At 35.8% G+C, this 27,799-nt stretch overlaps 2 protein-coding genes across 2 annotated transcripts in view; one reads left to right on the top strand and one right to left on the bottom strand.

The window, feature by feature from the left end:
• LOC140749199 (uncharacterized) overlaps positions 1-27,799 on the top strand; it is a 203,870-nt gene that overhangs the window by 107,421 nt on the left and 68,650 nt on the right. Inside the window, exons 2-4 of the mRNA XM_073082247.1 lie at positions 6,780-6,878; positions 21,852-22,024; positions 23,140-23,368. Coding sequence (XP_072938348.1) covers positions 6,780-6,878; positions 21,852-22,024; positions 23,140-23,368 — 501 coding nt within the window. The remainder of the gene's footprint in view (positions 1-6,779; positions 6,879-21,851; positions 22,025-23,139; positions 23,369-27,799) is intronic.
• LOC140749054 (facilitated trehalose transporter Tret1-like) lies at positions 1,580-3,977 on the bottom strand. Its single transcript, XM_073082072.1, has 3 exons — positions 3,822-3,977; positions 3,343-3,463; positions 1,580-2,921 (listed from the first exon to the last, which is right to left on the bottom strand). The coding sequence occupies exons 1-3, from the start codon at positions 3,852-3,854 to the stop codon at positions 1,612-1,614; spliced, it is 1,464 nt and encodes a 487-aa protein (XP_072938173.1). The 5' UTR covers positions 3,855-3,977; the 3' UTR covers positions 1,580-1,611.

The raw sequence follows: 27,799 nt of genomic DNA, 5'->3' as shown, positions 1-27,799 counted from the left end.
TTCAATGTAATTTCTAAAAGTATTTTACTGTTCGTCATACGAGGGCAAATAGTCGCTAACCTAGATCACAAAGCAAATCCTACTAGCTATTCTATAGTCATTTGATTTGTGTAGCGTATAAATATCTGAATCAAATCCGCTCTACCTAGGTCAGCTCTAACAGGCTTACTATAATCCGGTGGAACGCCGTCAGCACACAAAATTAATTAATTTCGAAATGAGCCGACATTTGTCATAAATCCGTGATTTAATTACTATTCTGGCACTGCATTACCCTAATTGTGCTGTCATGTTTATATTTTAGGTTGTATTTTTTAATTCTCTCTTTGATAGTTGGTAGAATCATGTTTTGAAGGTGGTAGAACCCTTTGTGGTTCGACTCCGGCGGCAACACTGCCACACCTATTTTAGCCTCATAAAAGCAGTGTTAAACGATGCTGTGTTCTGGGTTGCAGGGTGTGGTAACACCCTTCAACATACTTTCCGAGGAGATATACTTTTCCGAGGCGTTCCAGCTTAGTTCTCAGGAGTGGCGGCGCACCTGTGGCCCTCAGGTTTTGAGCGGCATCTAATAGAGATGCCTGTTCTAAACTGAGTTATTTACAAATGTAATGATTCACTCCATAGTCATTTCCACCCAAGGAGACGGTAGTGACTTATAGATAGGAATGTTACAGACAAAATCTTTTATGATGCTTTATTAATTAAGTTGTATTGTGTTGGTTATCTTCAATTGATTACTTTGAAGAAATTTTGTTCATTGTAAAGTATCTTAGTTAAAATGTGTTATTGTAATATTTGGTAGTGTAAATCGGTCAGTACATAGGTACTACGATTTTATCCAGAATATTCGATAAATTATGCTTACGACTACGTGAATAAAATTGGATCATTTATCTGTACGACCGTGTAACCAAATATTGAATAAAAAATGGGGCCGAACCAACTTCATTAGCTGGGAAAATCAATACTGTAATTACAAGGCTGGCACCGAATTCGGCGGCATACCTTCAACCTTCGAAGGCTCTGAATAATATATAGATGTCGAGTCATGTTAGGATTAAGCCTGAAATAGGTCGACAGGTGACACGTCGAGTAGAGAATTGCGGTTGTTCTGAATCCCTTTGTCTTAGCTTACTCGACATCCATAAGACAATGCTCGCTAAATGTGACGACTTGTGCGTACAAACATGACTTAAGAAAAGAAAATGAGGGCTTAAATGCTGCTTCGCTTATTTATGTCGAGTGTTCAACGCTCTGTCGAAGTTAAGATGGTAGTTCTGTTAAAAGAGTTGCATTTTACGAACTTTATCCGACTGCGGAAGATAATGTTTTCTTTCCTACAACCAAAACGGTTTGACGGATTTTAGTATTTGCGATGTCGTTGGATTTCTCTTAATTGTGGGAGTGATATTGGGTGTATTTTTAAACAAGCGGTTTTTTGGTTCTATAATAATTCTCTAGTGTCGAGCAAGACATCAGAGGTTCTGTCGAAGACATTAACTGTTAACATATATTTTTTATCACACGAACAATAATTAATATAGTAGTTAAAGAATTGTAAATGTGACGAAATAAATTACAAAGAAAAACTTTTATTGACTCCTTTAATTACTCGATTAACAATTTTAGTCCATCAAATCGTGTGTTTTCTTCTGGTTCTGCTACTCCAACGACATTTTCACTAATATCTCCGCCCTCTACTTTGAATAACTTCTCAATTTCGACCAAACTAAGTATACTAGTCTCAGGTAATATATTGTTAACTATTAACAATATTGCTGTCATAAAAGTTATTGACAATATGAAGACACCATACATGCCTATAGATGCAGCTAGCCATGGTACTAGTTTAAACAAACTATTACCGAATGCCCAGAAGTAAGCACATGTTACTGAATTTCCAATACCTTTATACGACATAGGGAATATTTCGCCAAGAATCGAAAAAGGTAGCGCTGTAGTTCCCAAAGACATAAACATGCTAAACCCTGTCACCCATGTTAAGTACAACCAAATATAATCTTGCGAAATTAAGTTAAATGATTTTAGTGATAAAAACAAAGATATAAGAGCTAGAAACATAACTGAACATGACCCTGTGAACATGAATAACGTTTTTCGTTTAACAATTTGTATTAAAACACAAGCAGTTAACGAACAAATCAAACTTAATACGTCCAAAACAATAGTTCCAATGTACTTTTTGTTCAAATTAAAAATGTCACGGATAGCATAATTTGCTGCCACGTTTTCACCCCCGAACCCGATAAAAGTAAAAAGCAAAATTGCTATCGATAAAGGTCTTAGAAATTCAGCCTTCAGTAACGATCTCATATAACTTTTAATCCTCTCTCTGATTTTTAATCTTCTTACAGGCTTCAGTGCTTCCAGCTGCAATTTAATCTTTTGCGTTTCCAACATAAGTTTTAATTCCTTCGAAGCCTCTTCGTCTGTTCCGTGTAAATGGCAAAAGGCTTCCATACAACTCAAGAAATGGTCTTGGCTTATTAACCAATACGGGCTTTCGGGCCAGTAATTCACCATGACCAGATTTGTGCCAGAAAATAACATCCCGAAAGTAGAAATAAGAGTTGTTTCTGAGAATATATTACAAGTGTGACTTAATAATATTCCAAACGATATGGCCGCGGTTTCGAGAAGTAAAAATGCACTTCTATATTTAGGGCTACAATATTCGCTTATTATGACACTGCTTATGGCTACGGTGCCGCCCAAGCCAATATTGAACAAAACATTAATTATTATGTGACTTAAGAAATTAAGAGAAAAAATTCTGATTATCCAGCTGAGTAGAAGAGACAAGGTTGCTATTACGTTGGCCATCTTCCTTCCTCTTTTGTCGGAGAAATAGGGGATGAGAAAGACAGACAAAACGAATGATATTTCGCCGACCGTCTCTGAAAGGAAAATTAATTTCGATTAGTCCTTGCTCATTAAGTGCTCGTAGAATTCCGTTGCTCAAATAAAGAAACATTTTTCAAAGGCCCATGAAATTGTCTCAACATTTTTTATCCGCTAATTCTGCCATGGTACATTTGTAGCTATGCATTAATTAATTTTCTCCTTTTACACCATTCATTAACGTTTGAGCTTTCTTTTCGTAATTTGTATTCCGAAAGTTAGGCAATTTATAATTACTTTCTGAAGTTAGTTAATATAAAAATATTGAAGAATTTCTCGAAAGTTATTTTCTACATTTTTAATTAGATTTCAGCCTTTGAAAGTCCAAATAATGTAATGATGAAAAACTTTAGGATAATTAAAATCAAAATAAGGGGCATATTTTTTATATTTATTAAGACTTAGATATAAACTTACCGGCGTATCGTATATTTGGCTCTTTCCATGATAAATCGTTTGAATTGTATGATACTTCAGGATACCCCAAACCAAGACCGCAACTAACAATTGCACTGTAGATACCAGAAACCACGAACAGCTGGAAATAAAAAATGAACATAGTTTACTAATTACCCCTGACAGAAGGAATATAGATGTGGGCTATATTAATGATGATCAGTATACTATATGATTCACTTAATAAGAGATTAGACACATATTTTGCTAAAAAAGTGAAGAAGATAATTTATTTCAAAATAAAGAAGTCCTACTTAGATCATCCACACCGCAATCAACAAGATGATCTCTAGAAAAAACAATTGAATATATTATTTTAAGCATATCAATATTATTATTAAATTCAGAGCAATTCTTTATTGTTACTTTATAACCATAAACCATAAGTTCTACCATCTTTAAAACTAATATCTCCACAAATAAAGAAATAACAACATTACCTGATTCGTCAGCGGTGTCTTTAACAAATCCATTATTCCAGAAACTTTGTTATTATTAAACACTGTCACTTTTAATAAGTTACATTTTAATTTTGTCTCTTATTAACCACACCACGACACCGGCTTCGTCACTGTGTTTGTCACGAGTGCGGTGGTCACAGCTGATCAAATATTAAAGGCACGTCAAAAATACGCAACAGCATGTAAATTTGAATGAAGTTGACCTTCGATATTAACAATTGTTGCAGTATTTTCCTTTATTAGCGATCTCTTATATTGATTTCTGATACTCTGTGAGTTTTGGAATCAAATGGAATCCAGGTGTATCTAAATATATTGTTTATATTTGTTTTCTTGGCTTATAACTTGGTTATGTTGCGTCTTTGTTGTTTCTTCATGGCTCCAAAAAGATGGGATCATCCGTCTAGTGTGTTATTTTGCGGCATTACTTTATATTTCTTACTATACTTCAACTTACAAAATTTCTATTTATTTTATTAGTTTTACAACTATCTTCAAACACGGGTTCCTAAAAATATTTTTAGGAGGTTGTAACGAATTATGTGAAACATTGGAATAAAAAAACATTTTCATTGAATATATAAAAGATCCTTTTCTAAATAAATAACTGTTGATTACTTAAGAAAAATACCATCAACGGGGTTTAATTTCAAAGAATTTCGGTCATTACCCCGAAATGAGTATAAAGATCGGATTTACAGATTATTTCCTTGAAATACGACCCTATTTCTCTCGCCGTTTTTATTCCGAAGTCTCTTAATAACAAACAGTTATGTAAGCAAACAATAGTCGGAGCACAATCGCAGTATAATAGGGCGGTGGCATTAATTAAAACTTGCGCCCGCGGACGTACGGACAAACTAACTTCGTTCTGAATGGACGCAAGCGACAATGGTGTCAAATGATACACACGTTGCAAATATACGATATGAGAATACTCTCTGTATTAAATGCTGTTCTCTATTTTAAGTGGATTTGTTATTCCAAGAATTGCCATTCTCATATGTTTTAAGAGACAGACATTATTAGACACCACCACTTATTTTTTCCTCTTCGTTTTGGTATTCCATTTTATAATTTAAACGACGTGCACGTTTAACATTATTTTGGTGTAATTATTAAGAGTTGCTATGTTGGGTTGTTATCGCCACTTTATTGTAAAAAGCTAAATTATTATACATGTCTACTGAAAATATTTCTAATAGTACCAGATTTCCTTAATAGTAATATCTATTTACGTATATGTATTTTCATATATAAAGATCCTTTGAGCAGATACTAATTAATGAAACGGTCTCATTTCCTTTGATCTTCTACTTCAATGAACATCAAATGGAAATGCAGAAATCATTGATAAAGATATTCAAGCTCTGTTTAACAGAAGACCGATAATTTCATTCCAAATTGAAGAAACATGAGAGCCTTATGCACTGAATATTTGCTTTTGAAATATAAGTCAAAATTTGCATTTGAGTGTATGTATAACCGATTTGTTCAGTAAACGAACAGTTGTAATTTCTTAAATTTGAATTTCACTTTAAGATTTTGAAATAAAGAAGGAGATTTAAATATAACTAATACAAAAATCATCCTAACGTACAAATTAATACTAATAAGTACAGTATTCGGGCAACTACTGGAGATGAAGAAAAAGACAACCAGCTGATTTCTGCTTTGTAGAGCGCCATTTATCATAATCCCCGAATGACATTTTAGCGTTAAATTAGTCAGGTGTACATTTACTCCATAACAATCCCCTCACTTCAATATACTTATAGTATTGCGCTCGCTGTAAACTCAACTTACATAACAAATAACAATGACACATATAATTAAAAATGTTGTAACAACTCTTAATAAATATAAACCCGATGATAACCGATTATAGCCGAATCTTTCCAAAGTTCAACGTTTAATTTACGACGTACTCACTTTGCCGTTCGAATCTTCACGAAGTCCTGCAAATACCGATTTATAGGTGGAAGTTGTTCGTAACTATCGTAAAACATATCCCACGCTGTATGGGCGAAGTTCGTACGGAAACGGGAAGCAATATGGGGTATTGTTGGAACCTAGCGCTTAGAACTTTGACGTTTCACTTTGTGTTGGAGACAGTTCTATAGTATAACGAAGTTCTGCTTGGAGTTTGTAGCGTAAATGGTTTTTAATTTAACATAGATAAGTAAATATTTTTTATTTCATTTTTATATAGGTAATTATATAGGTATTTTGTTTTTTTATATTTTTTGTTCCGTTCTACGAATGCCAACTAATATGCAGCCTATCTGATGTTGATGTTAAATGATCACATAAATATCTATAGATATCTATAAATAACCAACTTTAAAAAGACTGACACCCTTTCCGATTTCAGCCTAAAAATTCTCGTTATGCATTACAAAAAATACGTGCGTTTTCTCCACAATGCTAAATTAGGTTGTTTTGAAACTGACACTCAGTTGCCACCAAGACTTAAGCTGTTAATAATAAAGTTTTTGTACACAAACTTAAAGCAAGATGACTGAGGCGAGAACGAGAACAAACAGAAGAGTCGATTATACTTCCAAAGTCATAAAGAGTTTCCTTTTAATCGAAACGATTTGTCGGAATCTAAATATGGATGTAAAGTTTATTTACGAATATTAATTACATTTTTGACATTATAAGATGATTCCATTTCGCTATTTTTATTCACTACAACTACGGTCAATTTTATAGGCTTTTGAAAAACGACAGTTCACCTCAATGACCGATCCGATTTAAAATTCCGATTCCGATTTAAAATATATTTCAAGTGAAATTAAATTTTAAATTAAATTGCAAAATAATACAGGAATACATCTACGTATATCGTTTTATTTACATTATAATAATTTATATTATTCTCTAAGCATATAGAAATATCAATTTTGTCTAACCAATTCTCTTTTGTTCCAGGGCTGCTATCATGGGACTCTGGCGAGCACCAGGTCGACTTGGAGAAGGAGCTATCCACCCTCACGGCACAGGCACCCGAGGGGGAGGAAGCTCGTTATGGTAAGTTATGGCAATTAAAATTATTTTAACTTGTGTAACCTTAGGTAAATGGTATTATTCGCCATGTAGACATCTGTGGTCAAATAATTAAAACAAATATTTTTTCAAAGCCTGAAATAGTATCTGACTACAAAATGTGCGTCGTCTAGTAGTACTAGTCTTAGTAATACTAATATTTAATGCTCTAATGGGTTACACATTAATTACTGAGAACCCTGCATTTACGTAAAATATCGCATATTTGTGTAAAAAGTTAACAGTAGGTACTCCCAAATACGAAACACTTACTATCCATATAATCAATTAGGATTTAACATTTTTTTCGATAAAGATTAAATATTTTCAACAGTAAGGTTTAACTATTCGTGATAGTAATATATTACAGAAGGACAACTAGTGTCACTCCAAAAACCAAAGTAATCTTTCATTTGTGCACTTAGCGTTTTCACAAATATACGTGCAATAAAACAAATAGCGACCAATATAGTCGCTACACATTGGTATTGGTATTGGCAAACCCACATACGACAAGTGACTTATAATATTTGTGTACCGTAAATAACAAAAGGTTAATGCATCAACGAGCTAGGGTCAAGTGCTCCACGAATATGTTCGTAACAACGTAATGACATTTTTATCCTCTCACATTTTGCGAGGTAATGCCAAATCTGGGCATGAACGAAAAAATTACGATGGATTGGCTAGTAGTAATTGTATGTTGGTTCAAATTTTCGAACATATTATGTGCTTTGATTTCTTTGTTTGTGACATTTATACGGTGCCTTTTCAGAATTAACCCAGAGGATTTTTTAATATTACTTTAAATTGGCAATAAATAACCACATAATAAAGCAACAATTGAATCTATAGTGGTTGAGAACATGAGCATCTACTTATATATATACTATAACTTTTTTCAAATAAAGTTGTCAATAAATTAAGAAATTATTCTACTTTCTTGTGTAAAAGTCTTAGACGTATAATGTACATCCTTCTTCACGATATCTTTATGTGAAGTAAGTATTATATTATGTGAATGACTTCTCAAAATTAAAGTTCCCTCAGATTTAAACCTAGAACCAGAACCCAGATGGAAATTCCGAATAATTACTACTTTGGTAAGAAAGATGAATTCAGCATGATCATAATATACGGGGAGATTTAAAACATTAGTGAACTTGGCCCAAACATTGGCCGCAAATAAAACACAATTCGGCCCAAATTCCAGATCATTAGATAAAATATGCCGTTACGTTTTTATCGGGTCCTTTCTGGTGGCGCTGCCGTCGACAATTTATTTATTCCACGATAACAAAGTTTGCTGGGCTGTTACTTTTTATTATATTTGCGAATGGCACTGTTACTGCTGTAACTTGATTCTTAAATTATTATGTTCACGGAACGTCAATTTGTGGGACAGTTTACAAATGAGTCAATTTTTATTTCAATTTAGGTTTTTAGTGCCTTTGATGCAATACATTTGATGAATTACGTGGCAGAACGTTGTACCGATTTGCCATGCTTGTTTAGGGTTTGATTCCTGACTAAACATCAAAATGATAAATTTGGATAACTGGATCTGGGTCTTAAAGTAAGGTAGTTTTCTTTTTGCGTGTTCATAGTACCCATAACACAGAGATTAGAAAGCGGTTTGTCTATTTATCAACAATTAGACTTTCCAATTCCGCTGTTTTATTATGTCTTACAATAGCTAGGACAGTGTATATAAACTTTTAAATAAGAGAGTTGGAACACCAGAAATATGACTAAAAATAAGATTCTTTAAAGCAGCTTTTCTCTCCACATTTACTTTTTACATACTACATAATTTAATGCGGTCTCTCGTTTCTAAGTATAACTTTACGATTTTTTACACCGCCTCTTGTAGCAACCTCTTAATTAAGCAAACGAGTCTTGAGCACCGTCTTGGATCTCAGAAAATCTTTTTGCCGCGTTTTATGAGACGAAAATTAAGGAAAATGAGGCTTCAGGTGGTGTAAAGTTTCATAAAATTAAACGATACACACATTTTATGTGTTACGGTAAATATGGAAATATATATTGACTTAGTGAGGTTATAACCACGTAAATTATTGTTAAAAAATTTCAGTGGTTAAAAATAGCCTCGTAGTAAAGTTAATTATTTTCTAATAATTTGTGTATTTATTTTATTATTAATTTGAGTTACTTAAAACTTAATTTTGCTCGAATTTTATAAACTTTTCCAAAATAATTTCGTTTGTATACTTTGGACTTTAATAATAATAGTAAATATGGATTATTCTTGCAACGGATATCATTCTTCATTTTATGATCTTAATTTAATTTGCATTTGGCTCTAATTTACCACGTCCTTCAAACCAAAAGCAGCAATTTGCCACTGTTATAAGGGAGAAATAGGGCACGAACACATTCACGTATATTTTAGCAAAGTATTTATATATTCAAATAGAGGCCAACCATTTAAACCAGAATTTTCATCTTGGTTTTTAAGCTTCAGCGCTAAAAATCTTGCTTTCACCGATTTTCCCGCGACGAGAAGTGCACGAAAACTCGTTGGTTTTTCGTGTTTCGTCGCTTCTTTTTCAATTTACCGCACTTTTTTGGAAATGGGGTTTTTGAAAAATTGGACCTAAATGAAAAGGTGTAAGCAATAAGGAATGATTTAAATGGCTTTACATAAAAACTCTCTGTTAATAATTTCTACTTCAACTTAAACATGACATAATTTCAGTAAACCTTATAAGTAAAATACTAGTATGCAGTCCACTTGATGGTAAGTGATTTTTTTTTTATAATATATGAGTAGCAGACGAACATGCAGTCCACCTGATGGTAAGTGGCTACTGCCGCCCATGGAGATCTGTAATCAACCCCAGATAGGATTAAATATTCCTACCTGAGGTCGGCCACAGATGCACCGCTACCCCTGAGGACTAAGCTGGAACGCCTCGAAAAAGTCTGTATCCCTTACCACACCCTTCAAACCGGAACACAGCAGCGCCTAACACTGCGGTTATTAGGTAGAAATAGGTGTGGCGGTGCTGCCGCTAGAGTCGAACCACAAAAGGTTCTACCACCTTCAAAGTGATAACTGCCGTCTTATAAACAACTGTAATCAACTTCACATATTATGGAATCCTACCTACCGCTGGTCACAGTTGCGTTGCTACCCATGAGGACTAAGTCAAAACACTTTATTTTAGTGTCCTTGCATTACCACACTCTTCAAGTCAGAACACAGCTATCTTACTACTGCTGTTATAATGCAGAATTGATGCGATGATGTTACCACATTCTACTTTGTGCTCTGTTCTACCTTTTTTTTTTATTTTTTTTTGTTTACGAGGGGGAAACCTTCAAAAGGTACCTTGCGCCGTGGGAGCGACGCAGGGTTATGTGGGATTTTTACCGCACTAAAACCCCCCCGGTGGCCGTCCTCGGCGCTGCGTAGAGAGCTCCGGGATCTCCAAAGGAACGCAACCGGAGTCCTCTTAGCGCGTTGCCCCGTCAGGCTCTGCCCAGGTGAGCTTGACGCTCGCCACACCGTCTGGTGCGTACGACGGTATGCGACCACACATACCGCCGCCCTTCCCAGGGTCGCTTACCGGGCGGTTCGAGCTACCCACTCTTGCCGCCCGCAACCCCGGAAGCCCCCTTTTAGTCGTATCTTACGACAGGCAGGGGATACCGTAGCCCTATTCTGGTCCCGAAACTACAGGGACGTGCTCTGTTCTACCTACTTTTGACGTTGATGAAATCTCCCATATCCTAAGTATATAAACAAGAGCAGTAAACACTATTTATATCCTAGATTAACCTAGATCCTAAAGCAATTTGGCGCGATAATTACGAATGGAATCGAATTCGCTACCAATCGATTTAGCGCGTAATAATTACGATTCTCGGAGGTATTTGAATAGAAATAGGACACCCCTTGGAGGGTGGGAGCTAAGACACTTGATCTAAACAGAGGGTATATAATTGGCTGTCTGTCTGTGACCTTACGTTTACTTAATCGCACGAAAATTGTTGGTTATTATGTTTCTGTAATATTTAATGCCGATTGTCTCATTTTAGAATTATTTCTACTTACCATATGACAGAATTTTTAGTCGGCGAAGTACCACTACCACACCTATTTCTTGCGTGAAGGAGTACTTGCGTTGCGGTATACAATGTTGTATGCCGGCTGACTTAATGAGGCGGCTATCTTAGGCCTCAAGGGTTGCAACGCACCTACGATCAGTTTTGGTAGAACCACTGTACTATATAGCTATGGTTACAGGCCTTGGATGACAGTGCCCACACACCATCAAATGGACTGCATACTATTTCAATAAAAAATACGACAATTTCAATTTCGTTCTGCAGAGCGAGCTCGTCTTCTAGCCGTTTCTGTTAAGGAATCAGGATTTTGGCTACATACAACACCGTCCAACAATTTAGGGACGGTGTTAGATAATTCTTCATTTACTATCGCCATCGGCTTGCGACTAGGTTTACCTATAATTCATCCACATTGTTGTCCTTGTGGAGTTCAGGTAGACCATTTGGGACACCACGGCCTTTCTTGTCGTCGTAGCGCCGGTCGCCAATCGCGCCATGCTGCCCTCAATGATGTCATCCGCAGGGCTCTTGCTACCGTCAACGTACCGGCACAATTAGAGCCGAACGGTGTTGTACGTGACGATGGTAAGAGGCCTGACGGTTTGACTCTAATTCCTTGGAAGAATGGGAGGTGTCTTGTGTGGGATGCTACGTGCGTCGACACAATGGCACCTTCCCATCTTCATCTTTCATCTAGGGCGGCTGGTGTTGTGGCTACCGACGCGGAAATACGCAAGCTGCAGAAGTATGCTAGTCTCAGTCGAGACTATATATTTCTGCCGTTTGGTGTGGAAACGATGGGGCCGTGGGGTTCTGACGCTCGATCTTTTTTTAAACACCTGTCAAGGCGTCTGATCGAGTGCACCAATGACCAGAGGGCTGGCGCTTACCTCGGGCAAAGAATTAGCTTAGCTATTCAACGAGGTAATGTCGCCAGCGTTTTGGGGACTCTACCAAAGGACAGCAATTTGGATGAAGCTTATTATATTTAATTTATTTTTCATACATAACTATTTTAAATCCTGTTTTATTAATAATTTTTGTATTTCTATTAGGTTAATATTGTAAATAATTTACTACGAAAATAAATAAAGACAATAGTCTTAAAGTTAAAAAAAAAAAAAAAAAAAAAATTCTTATTAAAAACTGTGTATTAAAAAATTGTATTAGCAATGAGATTGAGAGAACAATACATATCTCTGATGAACCCAAAAATAGACTTATCATGTGACCAATTACGGTCCCTAACAGGAGCTGGAAAAAATAGAGTTCACCTGACCTTTGTAAAAGGGTGAACTCTGGCATATTACACTTATAGGAGCGGAACCTTGTAGTTTACGTACATTATGTAGTTTTATATCAATGTAGATTACTGGTTCGATTCCACTGCCACATCTATTTCTGCCTTATAAGTGTTAAGCGCTACTGTGCTCCGGTTCGAACGGTGTAGTAAAAGGAGGCTTATCCGAGGTATTTCAACTTAGTCCCCAAGAGTAACAACACAATTGTAGCCTACCTCAGGTAGGGTTCTAATTTTATCTGGGGTTGATTACAAATGTCCAAGGGTGACACTGGCCATTTATCATCGGGTCGACTATACGCTCGTTATTACTTCTATTTATGAGCCATTTTATGTTACTAGCTGACCCGGCAAACGTTGTGTTGCCATAAATAAAAAAAATAAGTGTGAAAAATCCTTATCACTTAGGGGTAGCCGATTCTCAGACCTACTGAATATGCATATAAAATTTGGTAAAAATCGGTAAAGCCGTTTCGGAGGAGTACGGTAACTAACATTGTGACACGAGAATTTTATATGTATGTTATAAAACGCTTATGCATTCTACAAATAGCCACTGCATTGAAGTAAAGCCCAATCCCTTCATTATAAAAACGATCCATGAAACAGCGAAGGGTTATTGATGATGTACACAAAAGGGCTACAATGATTCAGGTGGATTTAGCAATCTATCTTTTAGTCCCTTCACAGAACACGCCAAGAAATAGAACAATCGAATCAATAATTCAAAGGGCGGTTCCCATAGGAACAGATAGAAATAGGATACATCTGACCTTTACAAAGGCGTGAACTTTGCCATTCAAGACTGAAGTAGTTAGTGACTTGTAGTTATTTCTGTTGGTTCAATTTACAGTTTCGTTATGGAGAAACATGGTTCATTAGAATAATGTAAGGGGTTATGTTCTGTTAAATGTATTGCGGTTGTAATTCTTAATGTTATCTTGATTTCTAATTATTTTATAATTATAATATAGGAGTAGCAGACGAGCATGCAGTCCACCTGATGGTAAGTGGCTACTGCCGCCCATGGACATCTGTAATCAACCCCAGATAGGATTAGATATTCCTACCTGAGATCGGCCACAGATGCACCGCTACCTCTAAGGTCTAAGCCGGAACGTCTCGGAAAAGTATGTCTCCCTTACCACACCCTTCAAAACGGAACACAGCAGCGCCTAACACTGCTGTTATAAGGCAGATATTGGTGTGGCGGTGGTGCCACTTCAGTCGAACCACAAAGGGTTCTACCACCTTCAAGCCGTACCTTCAATTTCGTAGAAGTTGCAAAACATGCGGTCCACCTTTTTATAATATAGGAGTAGCAGGCGACCACGCCCAATTTGTGGTAATTGGGTACTGCCGCTCATAGACTTGGTCACCTGCAATCAGTCCCAAATAAGATAAGATTCCTACCCCTGGTTGGCTGATTTTTTGCTACCTCTGAGGTCTAAGTTGGATTTCTTCGGATAAGTTTGCCTCCCTTATGACACCCTTCAATCTATTCAGTATCACCAATCATTGCTGTTATAAGGCAGAAATGGGTGTGAGAGAAATACGGAGTCGAACGGCAAAGGGTTCTACCTGAGGTAATTCTAATCCTATTTGGAGTTTCCAGATTTTTATAGAAAAGCTTAAAGGAGTAGTAAAACTTTAATAAACCAAGCTCTAAGATCTAGTAAGTGTAGTTTATGTTATAACATAACTTCTCTTCCCACTAAGATACCTGTCGTAGTTATGTAAGTAACTTGAAAACTTAATAAATTTTCATTACGGCTCCACGGAACCTCCTATTTTGTAACAGGCAACCTACATGCACGTTAATTAAACTTGTAGGTTTATTTCTACAAGACCTACAAATTCTTAAGGAATTTTGGAATTATTATTCGATTATAGAAGATTTGAACAATAACACCTTTTATACTTATAATCCTTCATTATTCGGTGTATATGACTTCCACGATATAATGAATATTGAAGGATAAGGATAGGCACAGAGAAAAGAACTTGAACACCCAGTCCCAGAAAGGAAATGGAAATTTAATTTTTAGATCGGGATTTGAACCCGGGACCATTAAAATTAGTAGTGTAAACTAAAACAGAAATAGTGCCGTGCACTACATCTAAGAGCTTACTACCTTTGCACGGAATTTTAAATTCATTATTTAGGGCAATCTTCAGAAATAGTTACAATAATATATTACAGAAATAAGATGTTGCCACTTCAGCAAAAAATACTACCTCCATACATTTTTGTACATTCCATACTCCATTTACCTACTATCCACAGTCATGCACAGAACCTCATATTTCACCCGATTTCTCGAGCGAGCCATTTTGGCGACGCACTGGGTTGGAAGACTGATAACTACGTCATTTTGACTAAACTGGGCATAAATTTCAGCTTTCAGTAACTCCGAGTTGAGATTAAGTTTATGTCTCTTTATGTAGTTTATAATTTAAAATTTCTGTGTCATCTTCTAAGTAACAAAAGCAAAAAGTAAAAAGTAACAAAATTGACAAAGCACAGATAATGACGATCTTTTTTGAAACTTGAAACTACTAACGGTCATTACGAGTATATAATATAGATGACTATGTACATTTGGTCCAAAAATATGTTATATAGGAGCTTGTATTCTTTGTAAATACTGAATTAGCAAACGCTCATGCAAACCACGTGATTAATGTTAACTACCTCATTGGTATTTAACCCCAAATACGATCATTCATATTTGGAATTCTAATCCAGGGGTCTCCTACCCTGTCTTAAGTAAACCTGCCTGTTGTAAATCCACTAAGGAATTGATAGATATCACACACCATGCAAAACTTATTTTTTATTTAAAGCACTCTCAGTATTTCTCGCGATGTTTGCCCTGAGGTTAACCATGGACCACGCGATTAAGAGACAGAGTCTCAACTACTAGACTATCACTGCTTCTGAAATAAACTATCATTTGAAAAGAATTTAAAATGTCAAACACATATGAACTCCATATAAAAAAGAAATAAATATCAAAAATCCTTAAGCTATACAAGTGAAGGTACCTTTGTAGTAGATATCTACATTTCGCCGCATTCCGTCCTAGGTTTTCCACAAAGAGAATAATCCTCTACGGTCCCCGATGGTATGTCATTTGCCGCCGCAATCCGATTATCTGAGTAATATTGCCATATAGTACGCACTACTGAACATAATATATTTTATGAGATGTACTAAGGGTGGGTTTCACCGTAAGCCCGTTTAAAGGTAGCATTAACTAACTATAACAAGAACTTTGATGAAAGCAATGGACGCTTTCTACACTCACAGCCCCACACTAGGATTCCCTGTACCGTGGGTGCCATGGACGCACACATAGACAAATACACAAACACCCAGACCCAGAAACAGAAATCGAAATTCATCATTTAGATTTCTGTCTAGCCGGGGATCGGACCTTTTGCGCGTCAGACCGGTATGGTGACCGCTCCGCCACGCGGATCGTCAATGGAATGTTTGACTTTGTACTCGTATGTGGATGAATGGAGTGTAAGACTTACGTGCAACACCAAGTTATTTCTCATTAACGTCGTTTCTGTCATTGTCACAACGTCGACTACGTTTTAAACGTTAATGTTTTTGACATCTTTCGTGTCTATCAAAGATACGGAAGTTGATAAAAACTGTAACTATAATCGACCGTAATCGACCGGTTAACTTTAACTCTTAATAACGACGTCACGTTAACCGTTACTAAAATGGTGCAATTTACGAATTGATTAACCATAGAGTTAACGGATGTTTAGGCTTTTGTTAACGTTAAAGTTACATGGTGCAACTCAACCTAAGAGAGGGAACTGATGGAGCGTTTTTCTCCGCTGCCGCGTAAATGAGGAATAGCGGTCTTTTGTTTTGAAAATGACTGTTTTATCTACATTTTTATAACGTACGCGTGCGTGTTTTTTAAAAGAAAAAACGGGTAATACGCATCCGCGCGCGGAGTTGAAAGATAAACGCTCTGGGAGTCTTAAGCCTTAAGTATACAAAGAGTAGAACTTAGTGGTTTGTAGCGCTAGGGTCCCAGGTTCAAATCAGATACCTCTGACTTCTTAAGTGCATTGCAGTAAAAATATTGTTGGATTTACCGGTAAGAAGACATAAACGATTACCACCACACATTTGTAAAAAAGTTTTCTAAGAGTTGAGAAGTCTATATTTCCCGTAGATAATTCAGCAGAGACAAAAGTTTAAAAACCTTTATCATGTCAAGTACCTTTAAGTAGTGAAGGTGGTAAACTAAACTGTGACTTATTACATTTATGAAGGTGGTAGAACTCTTTGTGGTTCGACTCCGGCGGCACCACCGCCTCACCTATTTCTACCTAATAACAGTAGTGTTAGGCGCTGCTGTGCTCCGTTTTGAAGGGTGTGGTAAGGGAGACAGACTTTTCCGAGCCGTTCCAGCTTAGTCCTCAGGGGTAGCGGCGCATCTGTGGCCGACCTCAGGTAGGTATGTAATCCTATCTGTGGTTGATTACAGATGTCCATGGGCGGCAGTAGCCACTTACCATCAGGTGGACTGCATGCTCGTCTGCTACTCTTATATTATATAAAAAAAATATAATTATAACTACAAACCTAATAACATACGAGGTATCCATCATGACCTCAGGGGTAGCTACGGATCTGAAACCCACTGAGGGAGGATTCTAAAATTTAAGGTTGATAACACATACTCGTATCCATGGGTATTAGTCACTTTATTATCATTTTACTAATTCTTTTAATCAAAGAAAGGACACAGCCTATTTTAAAGGAAAGCCTGAGGAAAATTAAGCCCAGAAAATACAGTATAAAGGCGGTATTAACACCGTGACTTCACTCGACATTTTGTCCTCCTGAAAAGGGAATTTTACACGAATTTTTACATTTCACGGGAATTTATGAAAACGGTACTTCGCCAGCAATTTTCCCGGAGCGCGCATGAAAATATAATTCCAGGCTGAAATTCCAGACATTTTCAGTCACTGAAAAATGTTGCGTCATAAATTTATACACATTAAAACCTGAATTGTTTCCTAGGTGTAGGATATTAATTTGGCGATCTTTTATCTTTTTTTGCCTCATTGTTTTCGTTTAATCTGAACGCCTGATAAATGGTTTATACTCCATAGAACAATGCGATTTAATAACGCGTCCTCGCAAATATATTTGCTATAAAATGCTTTGTTGCTTAATTTATATTCCATATTTTTATTAAAAGTAATGTTTAAAAACAAATACAATACATATCTGAAACGAACAACGCTGAATTCCCGAATATGGATTAGAAATTTATTAACACATAGTTTTTGAGTAGCAAACAATGATTGATATAACATTTTCCATTCAATTTCCAATAACGGGACTTTCCTCATAACTGGACAGATCTGGATCTTACACTCAGCTTCAAAAGTAGATGAACAGATTTCAAAAATCTAAATTTTGACATTTTACGACGTTTGTCTAACTATCATGCTAGTTGTTTTCAGATACTTATGTACTTTTCGGTATATAAGTATTTTGAATATCTAGATCTATTCATTTACTTAAGGAGCTGACTGTACTTACTCTATCACAATGTTTAGATTTGATTTATAGATAAATCAACTGATTTCTTCTCAATTTTTTAAGCATTATAAACATGTCACCATTGCCACACCGTTCAAGCGCAACACTATAGCGCCTAACACTGCTGTCATTAGGCAGACGTAGTGGTGGTGCCTTCGAAATCGAATCATAGAGAGGTCTACTGTCTTCGATCTTCACCGGAACAGTTGATGGTCGTTATTTTTCACACATATAACGATAAAAATGCCCTGTTATTAAAATGTGGTATTTTATTTCTTTCTCTACCCTGTCCAAATAATATATCGGCACTCATATTGGAAGACAAACGTTTTTGGCGCAATGCGGACAAGAAGACCCCGTCTGGCTTAGGTTTATGTAATCTCGGGAACGGGGGCTGAATCTATGATTCTTGTCTTTATGTTATCCTGGTACTTCTCCGTTGATTTTCTAGGATTTACTCACAAAGTTGTTTTGTCTATTTTATCATTTTGCTGAGATGCTGATCCCTATCTTGTTTTTGGTGTTGAAACTACTTTGTAACCGCTTTTTACCGATTTCATTTCAATGTTTTATGGATTTACTTAAAGGTTCCATATTCTGTAATAACTTAAATAAATAAATAAAGATTTAAATTAATAAACTTTTAAATGTAAATAAATAAATAAACTTTTACAGTTTCGTTTTTTATAAAATCATTCGACATTATGTCTAACATTACGACATTAAGTCATTGCCAATAATAAGACGGCAATGACTTCAATGTGTTGTCGGGTAGTGCCTCTTCCTCAACTCGTAAATCGTTGTAGGAACTACATAATAGATAAATAAAGAATTTAGAATCAGATAGATAGCAACCCTTGTCTGTGAAATTCTTTATCGGTAGTCACCAACATACCCAGCCAAGGGTGGCGATAAGGGCTAAAGCCTTTGTAAAGATCATCGGAGACATTGAAAAATATTTTGAGGCGTATTGTACGCTTCGATCAATATATATATATTAAAGAAAAAATCTATGGATGTGTGCTTGTAAGCATCACGTATTGCAAAGAATATGAATAATAAGTATAGACAGGCCATTAGGCAGAATGTTGCGTCAGGCCAAGGACGCGCTTGTTATCCCGCATAATAAACGCTTCTTATGCGTCATTTTCACGCACTGCGACGTTACTTCAAATGTATAGAGCGTTCAAGTGATACTTTTAGATGTCTTTAAGAGAGTATGTACATACTTGCGCTCCAAAATCTTTGCCCGCTGCAGGTAGATAAAAATGTGCCGGATTGCCATACTTCCCATTATATAATCATTGATTTAGATTTAGCAAAGCAGCAACAAATTACATAATTTTTCATACGTACTCGTATACCTAACTATAAAGCAGACGGGCTAGCGGATATAAAATAATCATGTTTAAATCTTAACTTAAATACACACAATAGTTTTAATCTTAACTTAAATAATCATGGTCGCCCATGAACATTTGCAATAATAGACAAGCCTTTGATAATTCGCCAGCTATAGAGGTGGGCTCTTTTCGCACCTATTTTGAAAAGTCCTATGTCATAGCGCTCCGTCCATATGTCCCAATATTGAAAAATATTTTCAGGCTCCTCGCATACGCCGATCAATTTATTGTAGATACAAGTATTGCAAAGAATAAGAAAATCAGTAAAGACAAGCCATTAGGCAGAATGTAGCGTTAGGCCAAGGACGCGCTTGTTATCCCGCATAATAGACGCTTCTTATGCGTCAATTTCACGCACTGCGACGTTACTTCTAATGTATAGAGCGTTCAAGTGATACTTTTAGATGTCTTTAAGAGAGTACATACATACGTTCTAGAACATTACTTTTTGCATTCGTGTAATAACATGCTGGATTTCCACACTTTCCATTGGTTAATTATTTATTCACAGCAATAAAACCCATGATTTAATTTATTTTTGTACATTTCAACTTGTACATCTAACAATAAAGCAAACCGGATACCTGATGGAGTGTAGTCAAATTCGTCCATGGACATTTAACGCTCCGTCCATATGCCCCAATAATGAAAAATATTTTTAGGCAACTTAGATATTTTAGATACATGTTCTAAGGATATGTTTTAAACGCATTAAGTATTACAAATAATAAGAAAATTGTCGTTGTCAGGCATAGATTAGTAAAGATACTTCGCCGCCTTGAAATTGAAAGAAGCCACAAACGGCTTATTAGTAAGTTCTTTTTTGGAATTCTTGACAAATAAAAACATTTTTTGAGAAAATTTATGAATAAATAACTAATACTGCGTAATTTACATAATAAATAAATAATTATTTCAAATATTTTAGGGACATTTTAGCACAACAAAACTTCTTTACGCAACTATTTCAATTCTCAAAAGTGGGTACATTTTCTTGTTAGGAGTGAGTAATCTTTACTAATATATGTTGTCAGGCCAAGGACACGCTTCTTATCCCGCATAACGAACGCTTATTGTGCGTCATTTTCACGCGCTGCGGCGTTACTTCATATTATAAAGCCTTCAAGTAACACTTTAAATGACTTGAAGAGAGTTTATTAGAATAATTATACTATAAAGATGTTTGTCTGTCAAATAATCTTTTTCTTTGCGAAGTAAAATGTGTGATTTAACTTCGATGGCGGCGTGTATAGTACCTACTTCTGTCTAACATTAATACCAGTGTCAAGCGCTGCTGTATGTTACTTTGAGGGATATGTTAAGAAATATTTGTAGGAAGTATTCCAACTTAGTCCTCAGATTTAGCAACGCAGACCATTATTCACTGATAACTTACAGTAACAGTCGGATAATTTAACATACTTACAACAGATTTTATTTCATTCTTTGTAATGAATAAAGTAGCAAGTATGACAATTCAGAATAATTTCAAATTAATGTCCACAATTTTGCAAAAGAGAACTTTCTGGTAATGTATTCCATTTTTCATGAATTTCAAGTAGCACATTAGAATACGAGACGTCATGAGTAGACCCTTCCTGAACATGAGAATAATACATTATCTATACAAATAAAAAATATTGGAGTGTCTGTTTGTAAGGATAAAATACCAAATTTTTACTAAATGATATAAAATGATATAAGGTCGCTAATAACAAATAATCAATTATCATTTTTTCTCTCTGTTTGTTCCGAAAAATCTGCAAAACTGTTTCATTGACAATTAGCTCATATTACAAAGGCTACTTTTATTTTTCTAAAGTGCCCAGGATTCCCGAAAAAGGGATTTTAATCGCGCGTAAAACCGCGGGGCTGAGCCCGTGAATAATAACGCATAATGAATATAACGAACGCTTACCAAGCGTCGTGTTCACGCAATGCGGCATTATTTGAATAACTTTTGTCTCATAAGCTTCACGAATGTAAATGACTTAATTATACCACATATTTAAGGAAATTTTGTTTGAAGTTAGCGGCGATGTTCTAGATTTTAATGCTCTTTGACACTTCATTTTACTTTAACAGTATTATGTGCTAATTTGTTACATATGGCTGAACTATATCATAGGTATTTTACTTACTGTAATTACAAAGATCAAGCTTACATACATACATATGCTTAAAAAGTGACAGTTGAAACATTAGGCCTCCAGACATTGTTAGCTCAGGACAAGATTAGTAGTTATAGAATGATCTTCGTCATCATTCTATGGTACGACCTTTAACTCTATAGCCCTAATGTCTTAAGGGCTTTTAACATATGAGATATCGTAGGATTCGTCTAAATCATGACATGGCATTGGCTACATAACTTCCCTTTCAGAGAAATATCTATGAGCAGACGGGTTCTTGTTTCTTAAATAATTACTAATTAGGTTTAAGTAATTTACAGATATCTATTAGAGTTAAATAAACAAAATATTTCAAAATCAGTAACAGACTTTTCAATTGTACTTATAAATGTAAAGACAAAAATCATATCACTAATCGGTTCGTTTTTTTTCCAGGCGAGCGTCTGATCCAGTACGCTTCAGAGAACCTGGTGACAGAGATCCTGATTCACCCCCAGATGAACACATTGATGCAATGCATGCGAAACTTGCTTAGCTCGTTCACGAGGCACAGGCACCTCGTGCACGCTGGCTACACTTTCGCTGGCAACGGCTCATGGATTATGCAGGTGGGTAACTAGTGTGTGATCCTTATGGTTGTTTTACTTGGTAGACATTAATCAAAACCGAAGATTGGAGTTACTGAAGTAGACAACGATGTGTATACTCTTGAATACTAAGTTGAAATGCCTTGTGTTACTAAAGGATCATAAGTTCTTGAACCATCTCTAAACTGTTATAGCTAAAGTATTTGAAATGCAGCAGTCTGATTTCAAGAGTAAAGAGAAATAAATAGGAAAATACTTATTTAAAACAATTGAACTTATTAATCAGGAATTACTTCTAATGCATAAGCATCAATTTGAAGTTGTCGACGGTATTCTAGTCCTATAAAGAGTTGGTTACAAAATCTTCTAAAAGGTGACCGTTTTACAGCAGAACTTCTAGACTATTACTTAAAATAGCATTTTAACTAATTTCAAATTACACTTGTTATAAAAAGCTTAAAAAAAACCATTACTAACATTAAAAAGCTCAACGAATAAATCAAAGATGAGCATTATAAAACGCTAAGAAATGCATATTTTAACACCATAGTTTTAATTAACGCCAAAGTTAAACAAGAGATGCTGATTTAAAATGAATTCTCGCAGTTAATTAACCTCGTGTGGATTTAATTTCCCGTTGCCGTTTCAATCTGACGCGATGACAGTCTCACTGAAATGTGAAATGGAAACGTTCGCTGAGCGTACTGAACTTGACAGTGTCAGGCATAAATGTGAGGTTTTTGTAACATTTAATTATAAAGTCGGGCCTTGACTTAATTATGATGATCTAAAGGGTGTGTGTGAAGTTAAACACGGTTTATTAAGGAATTATACAACGATAATAACGTATGTACATACATACATAGAATATTTTCAAAAATTACGACGCTTCATCTATCCCGCAATATATTCTGCTGTTTTACAACGAGAAAAATAACAAAAAAATATGAACGGAAAGGCAGATAGAAACTTAATAAACAAGTTTTACAATTGGTGTCATTTAAAGTAAATGAGTAACTATTTTAGTTGAATTATCAATCATTATCTTAATTACTTGCGTTTTACTATATTGTTTTTGTAAATTCATTCTATGTTTTCACAACGAGAATTGACTAATCATGGTCTATTCTCCACAGGACGGGACATTCTCCCTCGCAGACTTTACTGACGCTTACCAAGAAAATGAAGTACAGCGCGTTATCCGCGCCTACGAGAACTCCATCTCGATCGACATCCATTGCTCCACCAGCGGTGGGGGCGAGTGGAGCAAACTCCCTGACATGCCCTTCGTCAAACACTGCAAGATTAGGGTCAACCCTACTGATATACTCGACTCCGGCTCTCAAGCCATCAAGGACTTTATTGGTAAGTATTTCTTTCGACTAATTTAGTAGTAGTTTGTATTCAACGACATCTATACTTGTATTATATGAACCGTATGGCAAATTAAAAGTAAAAGTAGGAGTTAGGATTGTTCCTTAAATATAGAATGTCACAGCAAGAAATTCGAAGTCCGGATTCATTTTGTATGAATCTTCAGTTGATAGAATGAAATTTTATCTCAAACAATGGCAATAGCGTAATCGAACGTAATAATTCCTAATAACTAAAATTATGTTAAAAGTAGAGCAGAACCAACCAATATTTGAATTGCTTATATAAATATGTTAAACAGCGACAACGTTTTTTACAAAATTGTTTCTTCAAACAATGATATTTATTTTATAAGAACTAACAAAATTATAATTACGTATGTTAGTTTATATTAAACAACAAAACAACGTAACGAGCAATTCATTGAGTAATTTCTTTATTGTTAATTAAAAGAAACAACAAATGAAATGAATGGAAATAGTAAATCTTATTACGCCCAAGAAACTAAAGTTACGGAAACAAACATTAAGTAGAAATAAAAGTTCCGATTCGAGAAGTTTACGCTTAACTCCTAAATCAAAGCATGGTACGAACCGTACGGAATTCGTAATGCTACTGACTATTAACTATTTAATACTTTTTATTGATTTCAAATGCGACCTGCGTGGTACAATAGTACCAATATTAGATTCTGACGTAAGCAGAAATCTACGCTAAAACTCCCCTTCAAAACTTGTTTTAAGCAGATTTTTCTGGGTACAATTTCTAAGATTTTTTTTTTCTGAACTTTCTACTTAGAACTTTACTTCTAAATCCATTATCTCCCATTAGTACATCTCCACAACTAAAACATCTTGCAAAACGGTGCTACGATGTTAACGTTCAAAACATATTGTTTTATGAATCTACTTTAAATGTAACGTAAAAAAATGGAACGTAAACTCGGAAATGTTAAAAGAGTCGTTTTATACTCGAATTCGACGATAACAATAATGAATCATGCAGAACCAAACACGATATGAATGTCCGTCCTATTATAAATTTACGTCCATTCCACTCCACCTTCACCAATGTCATTACTAGGCTAACCGTCCATAGTCCGCAGACGCCATCCATTAATCCATTAGTTCAGCTGAGCAAAAACAGACAGTACCGAGCGAGCGATGTTTATGGCCCCGTTTGATGTGCCTCCAAATATCCGCTCGTATGTCTGTCGTTCACGTTTATAGATGCTGTTTTTGTGTTCTATGGTTTATAGCTGGGATAATAGTGCAGGTGGCAATTCGTGCAAATGGATATTGGGAAGGTATTGGTGTATATTCGTACAATCGACATATCGAAGTGACTTCTTTTCAAAGCTTTAGACCAATTTGTTACATTGGTGAAATGCCTCTTGAAATGTTTCTATCTTTAATGAGATCACTATTATAGTGATGATTTTGAACAAATTAGTCAAAACTGTTTTTATAAAACAAAAATTGGCGTAATCGTAATGTCTTTAAAGTGAAACTACAAGGAGCTCTACCACGTTTCTTTAAATACATAAAATATAAACCAAAAATGTACCGTAAACGCTAACAATAAAACTTGTATTCCTGAATATTCTTTCTAATATTTTATGTTTGAAATTTAGCAACCAGCTCAATGAGCTCCAAAACTACAAGCAAATTAACATTTCAATTTCACGTATTTGCACAAATGAACACACTACAATCCCTCACACTCAATACAAAGTGTAGAATGTTGACATTAAGCTAAATGCTAGAATCCATTGTGCAACGAGATCTCATGCCAAGCGCTGGAGACGGAGCTATCGAGACCTATTCAGAATTATAGCAACGTTTGAATTAATGGCTTAGTGTACTAAATACGATGCCACTTGTGAGTGTCTTAATACAGTTAGATATTCTATGCTAATATTGAAACTTGTTAACAAAGATTGTATAAGTTCATATCTAACTAAAAAAGTGAATTTTGGGGAAAGAAATAAAATCTATTTACAACAATTTCTTATGAAACTGAAGTAACTATTAAGCATGCCTTCCACATGGTTGGTAGTCATTACCATGTAATTGTAAATGTAGATTACGATCTAAACTGGCGGGATCTATATTTGCCTCTCATTCATTTCCCATAATGTGAACGAGAAACATATATTATATCCGCACTAAAACCGTTTCTTTGAAGTACAATGTTTATTGAACCAAGTCATACATATAACCCGATAAATGTTAATATCGCAAATGAAAACTCATTCCGAAGCGTCGGAAACAATTGAAAATGGAACTAATGGCGCCATTTGTGTTAATAGTTATTCAAGTAAATGAATATAACCAGTGTATATATACGTATAACCAGGTTAGCACTATGTTAAAGGTGATCAAACTATTCGTATTATAATTGCGATGGTACAACTGTCACATACTTCAGTCTTATAGCCTGTGCTTATAGCATTACAGCGTTGTTTTACTGTAATTGAAAATGTGAAAGAGGATATATTAACGATAGTAGGTAAATATAGTATAACTGTGACATTGGTCCTTCCTTTTTTTGGATTTGGAAACCCATCCTTATTTTGGATTTTATCCTTATTGTTCTCAAATGTATTTCCCTCACTCCTAAGTAAAACTCTCTCACTATAAGACGAGATCGGTTTACTATTTCATAATAATTTCATTAAACAAAACTTAGTCTTAAAAGACCACAAATCGGGGCTTCCCTATTCGAATTTGCTAACAACTTGAGCCGCTTTACCCACGTATAACCAGGTAGATAGAACGCTAATTCCACAGAAAACAAGAAAATAAATTCATATTTCAAAGCAAAACAATTTTGAACCAACAGTTAAAAGTATCAAAGCTCACAAGAGAGGTGATTAGCCTTCAAAGCGAAACAAACAATACGGTGACGTTGAACGCTAATGACGTTATTGACTCTCCCTTTCTGTCAATGACGTCATTGTTCGCTGTCTCTTTTTTTCCGTTGCTTACGGTTGTAGGAAATGTACTGCTATTTTTACCCAGCGGAGGGTAGTTCTTTCGAGGTTATGTATATATGTATGTGTATATATCTGTATGTATGTATGTATGTATATATGTTTGTATGTATGTATGTCTGTATGTATGTATATTTGCATGTATGAAACAAACACATCTTTGACAAAAATCTTTGACATGCCCTACAGCCCAGCGGCTTGATGGCTTTTAACATATGAGATGTCAATACATTCGTCAAAATTTTGGGAGTAACAGACTACATAAAACTCGATTTAAGATATAGCAAGGAATAGCAGGATAGTGGTTATTTATATAGTCCGCGTAAAACTGCTAGTCCGCTCTGAATATACAAATGAATCGCGTCGCCATAGCAAATTGTATGACTACACCTGCTCGCAATAACTTCTGAGCGGACTGGCAGTTTGGCGCCGACTCTACCAGTTTTGGTTCAAAATTACGCGAAACTAGCCCAGCAAGAACAATTCTATCTACCAACACTTTAAAACAATAAGTAATTCTAAAACAAAGGTCCTTAGTCCTTATATTATATGTATGTTGATATATTTCTTAAGAAGATTCTAAGAATTTCCCAACACATTTAACTGTCCAACTTATTACTCACATCACTTGATACCCAAATTTGGTGCAAACGCGCAAGTAATTTGACGGATATCAACTTGGAAATTGTAATACAAAGTTCCGAACTCCGAGGCTCTTGTGGTCGAAGTTATAAGCGCCTTCGGGGAATTTGATAAACGCTTTTTTCCTCGGGCAGACGTTACATGTGTATTGTAATCTTCTATCTTTCTTTTTGATAGGAAATATAACTTGTCGGCATGGCTTGTCCTGTACCAGGAGTGCCGGCAGGTTGTATCGTCACGGGACTCTGAACAGTTTGATTCGTCGGGCACTTGCTACCGTCTCTATACCTGCGACGTTAGAACCTCCAGGCCTTTTTAGAGACGATGGCAAGAGACCCGATGGAATCACTCTAGTTCCATGGAGTCTCGGACGACCCCTGGTATGGGACGCGACGTGCGTAGACACCTTGGCCCCATCGCACGTAAGCAATACATCTGTGTGTGCGGGGGCCGCAGCCGACCATGCCCAGACTCTCAAGCGCCGTAAATATAATAATTTATTAGACAATTATTTGTTTGCGGCGCTTGCAATAGAGACAATGGGTCCATGGTCATCTGACATGAAAAAATTCATGTCAGATATGTCGGCCAAGCTTGTAACTGCTTCCGGTGACCAAAAAGCTGGCGGCTACTTTGCTCAAAGGCTAAGCCTGGCCGTTCAACAAGGAAACGCCGCCAGCGTTTTGGGAACCATGCCTCGCACGGCAATTTTAGATGGTTTATTTTATTTATGATTTTATCTTTTTTACTCTTGATTGTATATATTGTTAATTAGAAATAATTTG

Source organism: Epargyreus clarus, unplaced genomic scaffold, assembly GCF_041222505.1.
Source record: "Epargyreus clarus isolate Ecla_fem2 unplaced genomic scaffold, WU_Ecla_fem_2.2 ptg000017l, whole genome shotgun sequence".
NCBI classification, from domain to species: Eukaryota; Metazoa; Arthropoda; class Insecta; order Lepidoptera; family Hesperiidae; genus Epargyreus; species Epargyreus clarus.
Note: the sequence above shows the minus strand (reverse complement) of the source record. Positions and strands in the feature narration are given on the sequence as shown.